The sequence below is a fragment of the Hippocampus comes genome, unplaced genomic scaffold, assembly GCF_001891065.2.
Source record: "Hippocampus comes isolate QL1 unplaced genomic scaffold, H_comes_QL1_v1.1 scaffold2, whole genome shotgun sequence".
Classification (NCBI taxonomy): Eukaryota; Metazoa; Chordata; class Actinopteri; order Syngnathiformes; family Syngnathidae; genus Hippocampus; species Hippocampus comes.
In genome coordinates, this window is record NW_017805139.1 from 3,711,920 (window position 1) to 3,730,680 (window position 18,761).

The 18,761-nt window shown below is 41.4% G+C and overlaps 1 protein-coding gene across 6 annotated transcripts in view; it reads right to left on the reverse strand.

Annotated features, from left to right (window-relative positions):
- The window catches only part of herc1 (HECT and RLD domain containing E3 ubiquitin protein ligase family member 1), a 78,222-nt gene that overhangs the window by 38,681 nt on the left and 20,780 nt on the right, over positions 1-18,761 (reverse strand). For all 6 annotated transcript variants that reach the window (XM_019867259.1, XM_019867262.1, XM_019867261.1 and 3 more), the window contains exons 16-34: positions 17,584-17,716; positions 16,149-16,340; positions 13,850-14,074; positions 13,516-13,689; positions 12,412-12,526; positions 12,208-12,328; positions 11,850-12,021; positions 9,698-10,040; positions 8,511-8,631; positions 7,858-7,909; positions 6,439-6,710; positions 4,761-4,976; positions 4,496-4,616; positions 3,395-3,632; positions 3,139-3,311; positions 1,373-1,528; positions 1,187-1,293; positions 750-860; positions 500-670 (exon numbers count right to left, since the gene is read on the reverse strand). In XM_019867259.1, the coding sequence (XP_019722818.1) occupies positions 500-670; positions 750-860; positions 1,187-1,293; positions 1,373-1,528; positions 3,139-3,311; positions 3,395-3,632; positions 4,496-4,616; positions 4,761-4,976; positions 6,439-6,710; positions 7,858-7,909; positions 8,511-8,631; positions 9,698-10,040; positions 11,850-12,021; positions 12,208-12,328; positions 12,412-12,526; positions 13,516-13,689; positions 13,850-14,074; positions 16,149-16,340; positions 17,584-17,716 (3,213 nt within the window). The remainder of the gene's footprint in view (positions 1-499; positions 671-749; positions 861-1,186; positions 1,294-1,372; positions 1,529-3,138; positions 3,312-3,394; positions 3,633-4,495; positions 4,617-4,760; positions 4,977-6,438; positions 6,711-7,857; positions 7,910-8,510; positions 8,632-9,697; positions 10,041-11,849; positions 12,022-12,207; positions 12,329-12,411; positions 12,527-13,515; positions 13,690-13,849; positions 14,075-16,148; positions 16,341-17,583; positions 17,717-18,761) is intronic.

Consider the following 18,761-nt stretch of genomic DNA (forward strand, 5'->3'; position numbering starts at 1 on the left):
GTTTGGGGACTGTCCCCCACCTTCTAGTTGAGATGGTATAACCCAAGAGGCAAAATGACGCTTGCTACTGTTGTTGCGAGTTGCCATTCGTTCGACTAAACCATTAGTCAAGCGCCATCATGTCTTCTGTCGTTATTACACAAACAAATATCTCTTTACCGTTACTAGTGTTAGTGCCTCAATATGGCTATGCTCGTGAAAGCAATACACCGAACTCAAACGCGTCTTCGTTCAATGTTGTCAACTAATATCCAGATTAATTTTATTATTTATTTTATTTTCCTCAATTCTCCGGAGAAATTTTCATAAAAATTTGAAAAACCCGGAATTCCGGGAAAATCCGGAGGACTTTCATCTCTGCAAATATAATTTTGTTTCATCATACTGGTGCAGGAGTCATTACAGAAACAGGTTGCAAGTATGTTACACAGTTTATATTGGGTGGTGGTGTAATACATTGTCAATGCACTTCATATTAAGAGAAATCATAGCATTGTACCTTCCACTGGTAGCAACCAGAAGAGATTCCAGTGGAGGCCAAGCCATAACCTTTGCCCCCACTGCCATGTGTCAGCCCTTGTCCATTTTCCACCACACAACATTGAGCTTTCTCTGGGTCAAAGGACACTTCTTGGATGGGAAGGTTCTCCTCTTCTTCCTCGGCCTCTCCCTATCAATTAAAGTTAAAGTGCCACAAATAATTAAATACTGACCCACTTTATGGAGATAACTGTGCTTTTTTTCCCAACCTGTAATTTCAGTTCATGTAATTTTTCTTTAATCTGGATGGCGTGCCTGGCTTGAGCAATAGGAGCTTCCCACATGCAGTCAGACAACAGGGAGAAAAGGTGCTCAACAACCTGGAAGATTTATTATCAAGTCAGTTGTGTGCCTGAGTGCGTGTGTGTTTTTAACATTTAACATTGAACATGGACAGCATACAAAATCATCATCCATCCCTGCTTAAGAGAGTATAGCTCTAAAATTGAAACTTAAATCAACATTCAGATTAAAAAAAAAACAAACAAACAACAATCACCTTTGTCAAGAAGTGCGAGTTAAAGCCAGTGCTCTTTGTGGGAATGAGTAAGATAAAATACTATATATGTGTTGAAGCTAGAAATGTTGCCGTAATCGTTCTATGCTTTCTGTTATCATTCAAAAATAAACGGGCTTGTATACATACCTGTGTCATTTGTTCATCCTCCATATTGGCCTCACACGCAGGTAAAACAGCTTCCAAAACATGTAGCGCTAAAAGCCGAGTTCTTAGGTTCCCCACCAGAGGGACCCCTAGAATTGAAAGTCAGTTGCGTTTTATTCGTGTCATAGGCCATCCCCAAAACGATTGAATAACAGATGATCTGCTTACCAGAGCAGCATTTCTGTGCAGCAATATTCAGCAGGACTTCAGTCCATTTTGGGGAGGCCATCTTGGACTGGATGGCTTTGGAGGACACTACTCTCCTTAGGAATACTAAAAAGTCTCCCAAATGCAGCTCAGCAGTGTGTTGCTTGCGTAGTAAAGCTGAAAAACAACATAATTACCTTCAACAAAATGTACCCTAATCATTTATCCAAAACTTCTAAACTATTATGGTCGGGTTTTGAAACATAATCCCACAGGTGAAACCAGAAATGTAAATACATTACCTAAGAAGACACTTGCTTTTGTTTTTCCCCCTCACTGTCTAACCCGATTACCAAAATTGTTTGGATTTGCTAAATGGCAAAATAAAGAGGATTTTTTAATTTTTCATTTTGTATTAATTTTGTCAACGGTAGAAGGTTATAAACGTTTAGTATTTGGTAGAACTGTCAAGCTACAGAAATCCCTTGGCTTACATATGACTTGGCTCAAACATTGATGTCCTTCCACAGGCTTCTCATAACAGTTAGCCGGAATTTTGGCCCATTCCTGACTGAACTGGTGTTGTGGAGCCAAATTTGGAGGTCTGCTTAATGGCACGCCTTTTCAGGTCGACACATACATTTTGAATAGGATTGAGATCAGGGCTTTGTGATCGCATCTCAAAAACTACGCTGTTATCCTGAAGCCGTTTTGGAACCAGTTTGCAAGTATGCGCCGGGTCATGGTCAATTTGGAAGACACATTTGCGCACCAGCTTCAACACCTTGGCTGATTGAGAGGGTGTTTCAGTATTTCCACGGACTGTTCTTTCCTGATCATGCCATTTTTTTGTGTGTGTGTGGAGTGCACCACAACTCCTTAAAAAAACAAACAAAAAAAAAAACCAAACAGGATGCTGTCACTCCGTCTTTCACAGTTCTCAGGCTTGCAAGCTTCTCTCTCTTTTTTTTTTTAAACCTCCAAACGTAACAATACTTATTATGGCCAAACAAATTTATTTTCATCAGATCATATGACATGACTCAAAAATTAAAGCCTTTGTCCCTTCGTTACAGCCGATAAATTGTCTTTTTTTAAAAGTTTCTTTTGGAGTAATGGCTTCTTCCTGGCAGAGTGGTCTTTCAACAACTGTCAGTAGAGTGCACGCTTCACTGTGGATATTGACATACTCTTACCAGCTTCAGCTAGCATCTTCACAAGGTGTTTTGCTTTTGTTCTTGGGGTGATATGCACATTCCAGAACAAAGCCCATTTTTCTGTGGGATACAGAACCCATCCCCTTCCTGAGAGGTATGATGCATGTAATTGTTTGAATAGATGAATGTGGCATCTTCAGACATGCGGTAATTGAACCCAAGGATGAACCAAGTGGCAAGTCCACGATTGTCATCCTGATATTTTGTTTTGCCTTTTTTGTGATGTTACACAAAGAAGCCCTGTGTTTCAGGTGTGCCATCTAATACATCCACAAGTGTGTATTTAATAAACTCAAACAACTGTCAATTATCAGATGGTTCCAAAGACATGACATCATCATTTCTCAAATTGTTTAAAAGCATACTAATCATTGAAAAAGTAATGGTAATTTGTCTTAAAAATTATTTTCTCATTATTCTCGCATTTAGCTAATAGGAATAATATTGTTATTACTAAGTGACCGAAAACAGGAAATTTTGTCTGATTGCATGTCAAATAGACAAAAAAAAAAAAAGGATGTATTTTTAAGTGGTGTAATCCTCTGGTTTCAACTGTTAATATTTGGTCACCTCTGAAGTCTTTCTTCTCAGAGTCGGAAGAATCCTCTTGTTTGGATTCTTCATGGTCTTTTCCAGAAGATAGGACACTAACTCCTGCCTGAGATAGAAGGTTCTTCAGTTGACTGCAGAGGAGGTCCAGCAATGACTGGACAACCTTTGGACTCAATTTGTCTGCATATGTCCTGTAAAATCAACCATGTTGTTGAAAATCTAATATCCAACTATACAGTACAGTATAGTGTTCTTTCTTTATACCACAAATTACCCAGTGCTGATGGCCAGTATCTGCAGCAACCGTGTAGAGGCCACCTTCAGAGCAGTGCTGAGCTGGGATACTCCTGGTTTGTGCAACAGTTGGAGGGGCTGTCCCAGCATGGTGTCTGTGCCACATAGCTGGGACAGTACACTGAGCAGCCCGCTAGAAATGGCCAGGGAGACATCTACTGGCTGGTAGCGCACACTCAATGCAAACACGGTGACCAGCAGAAGACGCTGCTGCGCTTCTGAGTTGAAGAAAACCAAAAGAGTTGAACATTTCAGGCTGGGTGCTGACAGAAGCTTTGATAGTTTTGGTCTACGTGCAAATTCATAGTGGTCCCCAAAGCGTATTTGCACCAGGTATCGGTATTACGTACAGTAATAATTTGACAGGCCAGCATAGAAACAAATAAAAACAAAATTGAAAGACCATAAGGCGTAGAAAAAAAAGTAGTGTGTTTCCGGTAACCCGACCGACCGAGAATTTCTACGTCGAAAAAAAACTTTCCGGTCGGCATTTTTTTCAAACAACCTTCTACATTTTTGTGTAGAGGGTTTACATTGGTGCAAACTCTCGCGATATTCACGTTGAGCGCGTGCGTCGTTTGCCCTGTCATCTGTCAACAACATTGAAACATGGCGGTGGCCGCGATCTCCGACGACAGTTTAAACCGCGTTTTGTGTGTTACAGTGCATGCTCGCACCGTAATGTTAAGAAAATAGCATCCACTGATGTATCGAAAAAATTCAGCGAAATATTTGATGAACACCATGGGCCGAGTAAAAACCGAGGGCGGAGGAGGACGGCGGAGGAGGACGGCGGAGGAGGACGGCGGCGGAGGCGGCGGCGCGCACTGGTCTCCCGAGTCCGGAGCGGGGAGAAAACTAAATCGGTGGCGGCAGCGCCGGCCGCGGAACGGCAGGTTCAATGAATATACAAACAAAAAAGGTTTGTACAAAGGGGAAAAAAACCAAGGACTCTTACATGTAATGAATAAATATGCTTAGAATACCTCCCCCCCTAAAAAAGTAATGAATCAAGCAGCCACACAGCATGTGGGTGCATGCCCGCAAGCCGCCATTTGCCCATCCCTGCTTTAGATCTTACCTATGTGATGTTTTTTCGCCTGCAACGCCCGCTCCAGTGTTACAGATAGTTGTTGGTAAATCTTATGTACAGCTGTCTGAATTTCCAACTGGAGGCTTCTCTTAGCTGTTTTAACACCATCCTGAAAAGAATGCAAGGGCAAGGTTTATTAAGATATATAACCGCTTTCAACTCAGAATCCAGCTAAATACAGTTTTTATCATGTTACACAACGTAGCTCCCCATAATCAAACCACCTTTCTGCAATCACTGTCAGACCTCATACCTGATAATGATGCAGCTGCACACTCTCTCGCTTCAGCCCTCCGTTGCCAATAGTCCCCAGGCCAAAACAACCAGCCAGGAACTGCAACCTGACAGAGGTGAGTAGGGAAGAGGACTGGAAGGCACTGCATGGGCGATCTGTGTTCCCCGGCAGACAGCCCTTCTCCTCCATACCAGCAATCAATACCACAATTTGATGGAGAGCTTCCAATCTCAGCTGCAGACACAAAATATGACATTAGAAAAGAATTCTTTCTTTCTCAACTAACAATCGTACAGCATCATATTGCACTACTGAAACTGTAAGGCAAGTGGGAATGATGTGGTGGCCCGTTTGTAGATTGAACTGAGGTGGAAATGCTGGAATGAGTGTAGATAGGTAACGTCTGTGTGTAGTGCGCACCAGCATCACCATGTGCGCTGAGAGGGTGACAGCAGTGCGCGATTGCTCACGCGCGCATCTTAGAGGGAACAGTGTTCAGAACACAGCCACATCTCCAGTTATAAGACAGTGCACACACTTGTGCCACTGCATTATATCAGTTACGTCCCCTCCATTTTTTTTTTCAATTGAGTTGAGGTTTTAGTTCACAGTAATGATGGAAACAAATAGAATTTTATGGCTGCAAGATGCTCCAAAAAAGCTGGGTCATGTTTACCACTGTGTTACATCACCTTTTTAAACAACATTCAATAAACATTTGGGAACTGAGGACACTAATTGTTGAAGCTTTATAGGCGGAATTCTTTCCCATTATTATTTGATGTGCAGCTTCAGCTGTTCAACAGTCCGGGGTCTGTGTTGTCGACAGACATTTTCAATGGGAGACAGGTCTGGACTGCAGGCAGGTCAGTCTAGTCCCCCCACTCTTTTATTATGAACCCATGCTGTTCTATCACGTGCAGAATGTGGTTTGGCATTGTCTTGCTGAAATTAGCAGAAGCATCCATGAAAATGACGTTGCTTGGATGGCAGCCTATGTTCCTCCAAAACCTGTATGTACCTTGCAGTATTAATGGTGTCTCTGCAAATGTGCGGCTTAGGTACCCATGCCTTTTGGCACTAACACAGCCCCATACCATCACAGATGCTAGCATTTGAACTTTGCTGGTTTTCGGCCTTGCCGCTTACATGCAGTGATTTCTCCATATTCTCTGAACCTTTTGATGATGTTATGGAACGTAGATCATGAAATACCCAAATTTCTTGCAATTGTACATTGACAAACATTGTTCTCAAACTGTTCGTCTTTTTCTCGTGCACTTGTTCACAAAGAGGTGAACCTCACCCCATATTTGCTTGTCAATGACTGAGCAATTCAGGGAAGCTCCTTTCACACCCAATCATGACACCCAATCACTGTTCGCAGTTAGCTTGTTCACCTGAGGGAAGTTCCAAACAGAATCTTGTAGTTTCTTAGTCTTTTTTTTTTACCCACTTGTTCCAGCTTTTTGGGAACGTTTTGCAGCCATAAAATTCTAAGTTAATGATTATTAGCGAAAAACAATAAAGTTCATCAGTTTGAACATTCAATACCATGTCCTTGTAGTGTATTCAATGAAATATAGGTTGAAAATTATTTGCAGCACACCGTCCCAACTTCACTGGAATTGGGTTTGTTTGTTGTGTAACATATGATGGTATAGCATTGCACAAACATACTGTATCAATCACTCACCTCTGCCCTGCTTTGTTGCTGTTCCATGGCAAGGATAGTGGCCTGTGGACTGGTTGACATGCTTTCTTCTGGTTCTTTGAAGGCTGGAGTGAGGCTGACGTCACCATGGATGAAGCTGATCATATTGTCAATAAGAGCATGAATCCCGAGAGAGCGGTTTAGGTCCAGGTCTGATTCTTCATACGAGTATGCGGAGCTGTAGCTACGCTGACGGCTTAGTTTTGCACGAAACCAAGACTCAGCCAATGAGTCTGGAGAGTTATGAAGTAGACCTGAGGAAATGGAGAGAGGAGAAACAGGAGTAAAAAGAAGTAGAGCAAAGGGACCTCAAAAAGGTGAGAGAATTCAGAAGCAAACCGGAATTAGCAACACTTCTGCTCGATGGGTAAGCTCGTCATCTCTTTTTGTTCTTTAATTGACTATAGATTCAAAAAAATTAAACCAATAACATTTGGGGGTAGAATAATAATACATTAGGAATAAGTCATGCTACCAATGTACAACCATAGCTAACGTTGGCTTGTTTACAATGTCAATGGTAGCTCAGTATTCCATGCTCTGTTATTTTTTTTAAACTAAATATGTGTTATCTGTGACTATTTGTCATGATGACTACACAAATAATCGCATGCCATTATGAATGGCCATGTTTCGTTAGGGAAGGGCACGACTTTAGTCAGGGACTAGGAAGGAAAAATGAGTGACATGAGACTATGTTCGAATCTTGCAAGCAGTTTTAACACTGCAAACTTCAATTTGTGTCATGTGTGTTGCAGGCTGATAAATAATTACAGTTACAGCGGTTTCTTTGCCTAACTGGAATTTTCTCTCGCTCTCAGGGGATGGTTGCAGAGACACTTGCTTGTCCAGGTGTTCTCCGTGGACATTCTTGTGAGGAGTACTTCTCAGATGTACTTTTCGATTAGTGGGGTTTTTCCCCGTAAGCAATAAGCTGCAAATCACACCTGTGTCCGTGACAATGGATTTGCTTTTGTCCAAGATGCAATCATAATCAAAATAATCCCAAATGGGGCTTTGCCATTTTCTCCCAACTTTCGCCATTATGCTCTTTTGTTTTGTTATTGTTTTATACCCATCAGACCTCATTGTCAACGCGTTATGTCACTTCAGACGCCGTGGTGCCGTACGGATGTACAAGTGTCGTAAAACCGGCAGCGCAATCTTTTATATTTTAAATGACCACAAAAACTTTAGAAAACGAACGATATTTTCACTACAATTATCGTTTGTTCTCGATACTTTTGTGAGCAGACATCATTTTAGTTCGCGTTTTTCAAAAAAAAAAAACAGTAATTTCTATTTTATTTAGGTAATGAAAATGTTTTTTTTTAATTTTAGCTTTTGTTATTTCGTTCGTTTACGATCAGAACTTTGCTGTGCATGAAAGATTTATTTTACCTTTCTTTTTGTGAGAGAATGCCAAGTCCAGATCAACATTTCTCCTTCCGCTCTGGAAAAAAAAAAGACATTGTATGAAGAGGTGCAACGACTAATAGCCAATTAATCAATTATCAAATTAATCAACAACATATTTTGACAGTCAATTCATGGTTGAGAGCACTTTCCTCAAAATTTCAGCCTCTCGGCAGTAAAAACTCGATTTCTGTATTCCTCCATGAAAGCAGACTGATTATCTTTGTGTTGAGTCAAAAGAAAATATTTGCAAACATCTGCTTTTAATTAGGAAAACAATGATCATGGTTTTTGCCCACTTTCTGACATGTGACAAACCAAACCAGGAACTGAATTATAATTAGTCTATGTTTGTGCGATTTAAGCACTATCAATTTAAAATAAAGTCCTTGTTTTTTACTGGAGGGATGGAAATTAAAACATGTTTTCAATCCGATTCATTGATTAATACATAAAATAATCGAGTTTATTGGATGATTGCATGCATGCGAACCGGGTGAGAATGCGGTGCTAAATGTAAAGATACTTGAAATGCTTTGAAGATCAAGATACTTTTGTTTTCACACAAACAGATTAAGTATAAAAACAGCAATATTATCATGGACATTATCCATGTATGGGGTATAAGTATGATGTACCAGATTATATCCCTCTTCATCAGATTCAGGCTGGGAGAGGTCAGACTCGCTCCTTGATTTCATCAGCCTGTAGCTAGGACTGCTTTGAACTGAGCGGCTCTCTGCACTCAGACTCTCGCTCCTGCAAACACAAAAACAGCTCGACCATACATACTTTTTAAAGAAAACAACGGTGCCTTTTAACACATTTGACTGGTTTGGGGAAAGTACTAGTAGGAAGTGGCGAAAGGTGTTGGGTTGGTTTTAGATCAAATGATATTTGACGATCATGGATTGCTACAAAGTGGTTCAGGTCCAATTAGTACAAGCATAGTAAATGTCTACAAGACATCACAACATTATCTATTATACAAGATAAATTTAAGACAATTGTCCATTATAATAATATACTGTATGTTGTGGCTCGTTTCTTTGCGCTTTGTTTAGTGTTATTTGTCCGATTCCCTCACAGGAACCATGCTCCTTAAAATCAGAAACAATTCAAATGCCGACTACCGGTAGTCTGATGAAGACAGTGTGTTTAAATGTTGGAATTGGGGAAAAAAAAAAGTGTGTGTGTGTGTGTGTGTGTGTGTGTGTGTGTATACACACACACACACACACACACACACACACACACCGGAGCATCGTGATGCCGTGCGGCCATCAAATGCACACTGAGATGTTGCCGTTTTCGTGCTGATTACACCCAACGCACACCCAAACACACACGCACACGCACACACACACACACACACACACACACACACACACTTGGAGCTTCTCTGAGAGTGCTGTACATTTTTGGATGTCCAATCAGGACTTGAGTTCTGATCTCTGTAACAAGGGTCGAAAGTCATATTGTGAATTTGTTTACCCTCATCCTTAAACATATGTTGTGCACTGCTAATATCAGTCATCGCTTCTCAGGCACTGTACACTTGTTTGCACTTAGCATGTATCGCAGTTTGATGTTTGCATTTCATACATCTGTGTGTGCATTATGACAATGTAAAACATATTTTCGTCCACCTGCATTATTTTCATAACATTGCCTGGTCTCAAAGATTTACTGCTCACTACACTTGCTTGATTGACAAGGGAGGTTTGAGCCTCAATCGGTGGTAAATTGCTTTGGTAATCGTTTTGTCAGTGACACTTCTTTTCAACCGTTCGTTATTCTGCCCATCCTACTGACTGAATCTAACCTGGTCATGAAGCTGAGACAGTCTTGTGTTCCAGCAGTGGTTTGCCCCTCTTCTTGGTTCTGCTTGGTCAGTTCATCCAATACAGGACTAACCCCCAATATGAGCAGGGCACAGCGGTGAATCACAGAGTTACAAGCTGCTGTGTACAAGTCCTGGCCTTCAGGGAGAATCGTACTGCCCCTTCTTCCCTCTTGAGACGGAATCGTATCCTCCTCTCCTCCTCCATTGGTTACTGTTCCTCCGCTCCTGGAAACCAAACTGGAGCCAAGGCCAACGCTGGCAGCCCTCTCTCTGTCCCGACTACGTGCTACATCTCGTGCGGAGAGAAAACACTGAAAGATTTCTGTGTGAAACAAAGCACATAGATACATAAAACTAGGTTACAGGAAAACCAACAGACATGTTCTAGCTATTTAACCTTACTCTCACTCAGGATAAAAACATGTGCAAATGCATGAATGTTTCAGTCCAATGGTTTGTAACAAGGAAGGTGGTTATCTAAATCCAGATATGTAGGACTTTTCATCATCGTAAGACAACAGCAACATAAAAAGGATTATATAATATGATAATCACATACTTGTGCTAAGTTATGGCCGCATGACATAGCTCTAAGCATCCATCTGTACAATACTTTGGGAGGGGACTGTAATACACAAATATCACCTTGCGCTTCCCTAAATGGCCTACATATACAGTATGGCGCATCCTATGGTGTACTCCAAAGGCTTGGTAAGATGGTTATTATTATACTCCAAACCTTACCTGATTCAAATACTGATGACACACTTTCTGGCATTGACAGGTATACTTGTCAATTATGTTTTTTTGTCAACGGGGGATGGGTGGAACGGCATGTGATGCTGCTCCACTATAAATTTCAAACTTGGAAACAACTTTACTGATGACATCGATGCCACATCAATAGAAGATCAGCACAGTTTGAGTCCACTGGGAGAAGTGGCCGCATTTTGTGCAACCTTCCAGTTTTCTACTGCTGATTATAAAAGACCGGAAAAAGGCAGAATCAAACATTTTTTTCCTGGTGAAAGGAGTGAATTTATTCATTTGGCAGATTTGGTGTCATTGAACAGAATATCTTGTAGGTCTGGAACATGTCAAAATGCTCTAAAATGGCTGTCAGTGTATAGTTTCGAGCAGAGGGAGACTGTGAAAAGAAGTTGAGAAGTTACATGAAATCGACTTTCAACCTTCTGGTTGCAAGGTCAACCTGTCCACTTATCATTTTGTTTACTTAAACTGTCATGCATGTTTCTGGCTATTTGGAGGAAATTGGGAGATAAACCAGCACTGTGGTGAAATAGTGAAAAAAACCCCACTAAAGTTTGAATATATTTTTACACCAAAAATTGACATTATGACCACCAAAATGAACCCGTTCCTATTTGGGGCTCACAGATGATTATCAGGAAACATCCCAGTGGCCCTCCTCCCTCAAACGTGCAGCAATGTCATCAGCATGAAGACTATTAATGCCACTCTTGTTAATTGCTTTTGTTCACTTGAACTGCCTGCAGACTTACGAATGAAAGCAATGCTGTTTGTATTTAAGGGTGCACCGATCGATCAGATTGGAATCTGCAGAAATTTCGGTGTTTTTCGGTGATCGGATGATCCCTTCAAATAAACTCGTCTTGTCCATTGATCTCATCTTCCTCCAAAGAGGTGTGGAAAAAAATTCAGCGACTGACAGAGTCTTTTCAATTTTATTTAGAGAACTACTTTATGTGCAGTTAAGACAAAATGTTTGTATTGTATCACAGATATTCAAGTTTTACAATAAGAAGTTTGGAACTTTGAAGGTGTATGTTGTTCAAAAAAAAAAAAAAAATCTTGATTGGAAAATATCTGGATCGGCAGGTCAAGCTTTTTAAAGATTGGGGATCGGTGATTGGCCAGAAAATTGGGATTGCAGCACCCCGAGTTTTATTGTGACTTCATGAAGATTCAAGGGCTGGTTAGAGACAGAAGATAAGGCCTGACACGGCTCAGGCTGTACTAGAAAGGTGCCATATGTGATGTGGAAATTAGCATCTCATACTTCATATCACATGGTTGACATATCACAAGCTAATAAATTCATTATTTTATACTGCATGTTCATATCATCACAAATGTGTGATGCACTTACTTCCAGCTGTCATGACTTCATGTTCCCGGTCTTCCTCTTCATCATCTTGCTCCTGATGGCCCTCTTCTCTCTCACGGTCAGCTCTCTCCTCCAATTCAGCCTCCTCATCAATGGTGCGGGTAAATGAATGTTCTTGTGGATCCATGTCTAAAGAGTCCTGATTGTCTGAAATCTTACCAAGACGCACAGTGTAACATGATAGTTTTCAGTGTTTCAATACAAGAACTCAGGAAAGAAAATATGAATTAGAGTAAGCATTAGGATAGCTGACAATTATGAAACATGTACTTTCAATGAAATTATTATTTCCTGAAATATACACAAACTATCTCTGTCTGTCTTTGGAATGGACACTTACTCTCCTCTCCCGAGATGACGATCGCGTCTGAATGAAGTCCATATTCTTACATGCGAGCAGGCGATTTCGTACCATATAAACACTGCGATAGATCTCTGCCAAGGACTTAGATGGCTGGTCTCTATAGGAAAGGCAAAATGTGAGAATTGACGATTCAAAGTGTATTTAATTTGGACTTGTTTTCAAAACAATTTGGTTTATTACCTTCCCTCTCCGTGTGCTTGTTTGAGCAACCCAGTGTGCTTCAATAAGGCTGCTAAAACAAACCTGGAAACAGTATCTAATAGGGATTCATTACTAAGAGAGGCGTTGTCCCAATCTGCAAAATAATGTACAACAGACAGAGCACACTATCATATGTCTTTTCGGGACATTTCCTTGCAGTTACAGCCTAATCATTATATCTTGGGTCACCAATCTTTTTGAAACGAAGAGCAACATTTTGGTGACTGAATAATGGACAGGGCTAACAAATTTTACGCCTGTCATGATGCGTGTGTTAAAACCAAAATCACGATACTCTCATACACGAGCCTATGTCACCTTTGAAATGGCAGAATCGCGACAATTCTTCCAACTCCCAAAGCCCATGCCGCCAGCCAAAGTACAACCATATGATACAGAATATTATTTTGATTAATTTAAAGTAATTTAACAACCCACAAACCGACATTGAAGATCTTTAGCAAGCCTCGTTCAACTGCATGTCACATGACCAAGGTTAGAAAAACTGTCTACTGCGACTACAAGTTTAATTTGCGAAAGGTGGAATGGAGGAAAGGAAGAAAAATGAATATTGCTAAGCACCCTGAAATTGCAGACCCTCCAAGCTCACTTAACTCAACATTTATTATATTAATAAATTAGATCTATTATAAATATAACATCTATGCATTAATTATCTGAACCGCTGAACCTCACGAGGGTCGCGGGCGTGCTGGAGCCTATTCCAGCTGTCTTGAGGCAGTAGGTGGGGTAGACCCGGAACCGGTTGCCAGCCAATTGAAGGCCACGCGTAGACAAACAACCATTCGCGTTTACAATAAATGTCACCTAGGGACAATTGCACAATTCAGTGTGCCACCTAACTAACAGCTGCTGTGTGGAACAACCATGGTAAGCGAACATTTTTGACCACCACACAAGGTTTCTGTCATTCTTATTGTTCACTGTTCTCATTAAATGACAAATGACGATAGGAATAAGTGACACAATAAAAATCTCATCTTCACAATACATATCGTCATATCACTCAGCTCTAGCCATTACTTTACGAATGTGACACGATATGCCTGATTTAAGACTGACCTTTGCTGATGGCATAGTCTTGCATGGTGATCCAGAGACTGTTTGCGGGTTCTTTGGAGGAGCCTAAAGCCAAATCTACCAGAATACTTAAATTAGGATGCACTGTGCAGTCAAAAGGCTTCTGTTCTTCATTATCCGACAGTGCAGCCTCCAGAAACGAGCTAATAGAAGCATCTTAATGAACAAAGTGAGTGGGAGAAAAAAAAATCATCACATTAACAGACATATGCAAACAAAAATACAAAATGTAGCAACTGGGTGAAGAGAAAACAAGATGATGACAAGGAAGAAGCTTTAAGTAAATGTAGATAATCAAATATAGATAACTCTTTACCCAGGTGTGGGATGTCCATCTCCAAGCCATTGCTGAACAGAGGGGTTTTGAGCCAGTAACCAGTATCCTGCTCCTCCAGAGAGGCAGGGGCACCCTGCAGCATCCCACCAAGACAACGACCTACTAGCAAGGCTACTGTCCTCTCCAAGTCAACAAGCCACACCCAGGACAGCGCTGGCTGCGGAAGAGACATTCCGGAACCTGGCTCCGCGAAGTCTGACATACCTAGGAAGTTGGAGGAGGCAATATTGTGCTAAATAGAAACATTACTCAAAAATGTCATAATGTCAACATTTAACATTGATGCTTATCCTTTGCTGGTGAAGACAACAACAACTTTTGGGCTTTAATACTGCACTACGCCGTGTACGGCGGCGCAGCATGCAAGGACGACAGAATCCTGGACAGTCTTGACAGTACTGCGATATAAACTTGAGTGTAAAAATTATTCTGTAAAGTATTTCTGAATCATTTATTTAAATGTGAAAAGTAAATATTTCTTGTTAAAAGAAGAATAATGTACCATACTTATTCTACTCTCTACTGCTCCTTCAAATGTTTCATTTTCATGTAAACTGTTTTTTCTATGTAGTGATGTAGATTTCATTGGAGATTTCATCCATCTATCTATCGATCCTCTTCCGCTTATCTGAGGCGGAGTCATGTGGGCAGCAGGAAAGCCCAGACTTCCCTCTCCCAAGCGACTTTGTCCTGATCCTCCAGAGGTGTTCCCAAGCCTGCTGGGAAACAGTCTCTCCAGCATGTCCTCTGTGATCGTCGTGCCCTCCTCCCAGCGGGACATGACTGGAATACCTCACCAGAGAGGTGTACAGGTGGCATCCTGACAATATGCCCAAACCACCTCACCTGGCTCCTCTCAATGCAAAGAAGCGGGTCAATTCTGAGCCCTTGCTAGATGACCGCAGTTCTGACCTTATCTCCAAGGGAGAGTCTGAACACCCTGCGGAAGAAAATCAATTTGGCTGCCTGTTTCCGGAATCATCTTCTTTTGGTCACGATCCACAGTTGTGACCAATGGTGAGTTGGAACGTAGATCAACCGGCTCAGCTCCCTCTTCACCACGTCAGACTGATACAGAGTTTACATCACTGCAAACATTGCATCCATCCTCCTGTCGATCAGGTGCTCCATCCTCCTCTCACTTGTGAATAAGACTCCAAGATACTTAAACTCCGCCACTTGATTTTCAACCCAACTGCTTCACACTCGGCTGCCAACTGCTCCAGTGAGAGTTGAAGCTTGAGGCTTGAAGAAGCCAACAGTACAACATCCATCCATCCATTTTCTGATCCCCTTTTCCTCACAAGGGTCGCGGGGCGTGCCGCAGCCTATCCCAGCTGTCTTCAGGCAGTAGGCGGGGTAAAGCCTGAACCGGTTGCCAGCCAATTGCAGGGCACACAGACGAACAACCAATCACGCTCACACCTAGGGACAATTTAGAGTGTTCCGTTAACCTGCCATGGATGTTTCTGGGATGTGGGAGGAAACCGGAGTACCCAGAGAAAACCCACGCAGGCACGGGAAGAACATGGAAACTCCATACAGGAAGGCCATAGCCAGAATCAAACCCTGCACCTCTGCACTATGAGGCCGACGTGTTAACCAGTCGACTGCCGGGTCGCCTAGTATGTATGACATCTGCAAAAAGTAGAGATGTGATACTGGTACCACCAAACCGGACGCCCTCAACACTTTGGCTGCGCCGAGAAATTTTGTCCATAAAAGGTGTGAACAGAATTGCTGAGAAAGTGCAGCGTTGATGAAGTCCAACCCTCACCGGGAACAAATCTGAATAACTGCTGGCTACGTGGACTAAACTGACACCGTGATGACATAGGATGTCTGATACCCCATACTCCCGGATCACCCTCCACAAGATCCTCCAGTGTACACAGTCGAGCACCTTGTCCTAGTCCACAAAGCACATGTAGACTGGTTGGGCAAACTCCCATGCAGCGTCAAGTACCCTGCCAATGGGTTTAGCTGGTCCACTGTTCTGCGGCCAGGACGAAAATTACACTGATCCTCCTGAATCTGAGATTCAACTTCCAGACTGAGCCTCCTCCGGAGGCTGAGGAGATTAAATATATCCCTCACCATAGCCTTCGCCGTTTGTATTCCAACAAGTATAGTAGAACACAGTGTAGTGTCATCCATCCGTAATCATTGGTCCCATAATTACCGTACATCCCTAGCTTTAAGCCTACCATACACAAAATAATCTGTGTTTGAATCTAAGTTTGAAACTATTAAATAATTAATTGGTTAAATTTCATACCATGAAGAGGCCACTGTAGCTCCTGGTCCTCCAGAGGGAAGGCAGCAGGCAACAGCCTGTTTAGCCGGTCCAGTGGAGGGAACAAGTCAAGGAGGTAGCTTAGCAAAGGCCTCGCCACAGCCACAGGAAGAAGCAGCAGTGAGTTGGTGATCTGACACAGCATACTGCCTGCCGCTGACACAAAGATCACTTCTGGAAATGGCAGAGATGTGTTAAAACCATGAACATCCATAGATTATTTCTGGAGGTCTTAAAATCATGATCTCATTTCATAGAAATCTTAGTGATGGAATTTTCAGAAAAAAAACAAGGGCTAAAAAAGTAGAAATAAAAGTTAGGAGGACAACTGAGATTTAGGAGTTTGTGAAACTAAATTGAACTTCTTTGCCAATGTTATACGGTTTCATGAAAAACATACACATACTTTACTGACAAAGACAGACAAAACACAACAGAAGCAATTCAATAAACAAATATAAGCACCTTGATATAAAGGTAGTTCATGGTGAATGTACAAACAAAAAAGGAGGAAGCAATGCCAATGTACTTTAAAGGGGAAATCAAGTCAAATTTTGTTAACAAATACAGTAATAAGTTCTACCTGCCCCCACTAGTCTAAACGCAGCATTCTGATGAATATTATTACATTTGTGGAATATGAATTAAGCAGCAAAATCCACCTGTTTTAATCCATGTCTGAGGACAGCCATTTTGTCCCTTGCTCACGACTGAAAATGACATCACAGTGGGCTCAGCTTGCAAATGTCACATGACCAAACCCTAAAAACACGTGAGCCATGATCGGTCATTACTTCGGCCTCAGGTGTCAAACTCAAGGCCTGGCAATCAGTTTTGGCCTGCTATATCAGGCCCGCAAAAGCAAATCATGTGTGTCCAACTTGGTCGTGATCCTTGCCAATTTGGAACAAAAATTTGGAATTGTCATGTGCAATAAAAAACAACATTGAGATTTATCAGTGATTTTTTTTGGTTACCCTTTTGAATCTTCCGATTCTTCTTGACTTCTGATTTCAATACTAGCAAGGCATCAATTTGTGTATACATGTAATAATACGATGAGCTGATTAAACATTTATTTTGTTTCACGATCATAAAAGCCCATTGACGTAAGCCATAACTACAAAGTGGCCCGCAACAAAAATGAGTGCGGCGCCCCTGCCTGAGGGAGTGTGATGTCATTTCAGTTGACAGCAAGTAAGAAAATAGCCAAACCCTAGTTGGATTTTTTTTTTAATCAATTTTAAAAAATAAAATAAAAAAGAAGCATGGATTTTGCTGCTTAATTCATATTATTCAAACACAATATTAATCAGAATGCTGTGTTTAAATTAGTGGGGCATGTTAGAACATATTGTCAAGAACTTTTTTTTTCTTGACTTAACTTCTAATCTTGTAAAAGGGATTGATTACACACCTTGTAGCTTCTCGCGTACGCTGCCATTCCAGGAACTCTCTTTAATCAAGGTGGCTGAACGGGAGAAGATATCTGTGGCGTGAGGTAGAAGGAGTTGCAAATGCTTATGGAGCAGAGCAACACTGCTGGAGTTCTAGAGAAAACAAAATGCATATCGAGTTAGTGATGTATTTATAGCACCTGCTGTCAGGAGCACTATTTAAATTTGTTCACAGCCCAAAAAGCCACAACCTGTGTAGAGCAGGTATTGAACAACTTCAGAATTGGTGTAGTCGGTGCTAATAAGATCATAGTAAAGTTGACAACGATTAATCATTGACATCCAAACACAGGCTCGGCCTCAATGTCTCTCACCACATTGTTATCAGTGGCACATATCCTACCCCGACTTATTCAGCCAATCGCATTAAGACTAGGCTTGGGCCGATTACCATGTTGAGGGTAGACCGTGGCTTTAAGAAGTCATAAATCCCTAAAAGTGTTATTAATAGCAGCAGCCTCTTGTTGGTGTCGAACAGTTTTTCGGATAGCAAAATAATCGATTGTGGCAGACCTAATACATACAGTATACAGATACATAAAGCAGGGGTGCCCATTACGTCGATCCTGATCTACCAGTAGATCTAGGACTCGTCCCAATTAGATCCGAAAGGTGTAGGGGAGAAAAAAAACAAAAAAACAAAAACATTTGTTTGTCTTTGTACATGTTAGTAATATATATTTTTTGTGTTAATTCACACTGCACCCGAATCATGCTATCAGTCTCATTATCCCAAAGAAAGATTTTAAAAATTAAATAAAATAAAGCAGGTAAATCTTTAACCTACGGTGGCGCGTGACTACGTCACCGGAAGTTGTTAGCGCTCAGCAGTCTGCAATTGCAGCTAGTGATCAGAGCTGTTGCGCTCTATCTCTGATCGTCATTATTCTCATTCAGAGTTTGCTTCGTGTACAATTCACCGAGGGCACGGGCAAAGAATAGGAATCTGAGGGAATGCTGAGGGAAGCACTTTAAAACGCAGAGATGAAAGTGGACTTTTCTGAAAATTCCGGAAAAAATAAATAAGTGTGTGTGTGTGTGTGTGTGTGTGTGTGTGTGTGTGTGTATACACACACACACACACACACACACACACACACACACACACACACGTTTTTTTTTCGGAAATTTCACAAAA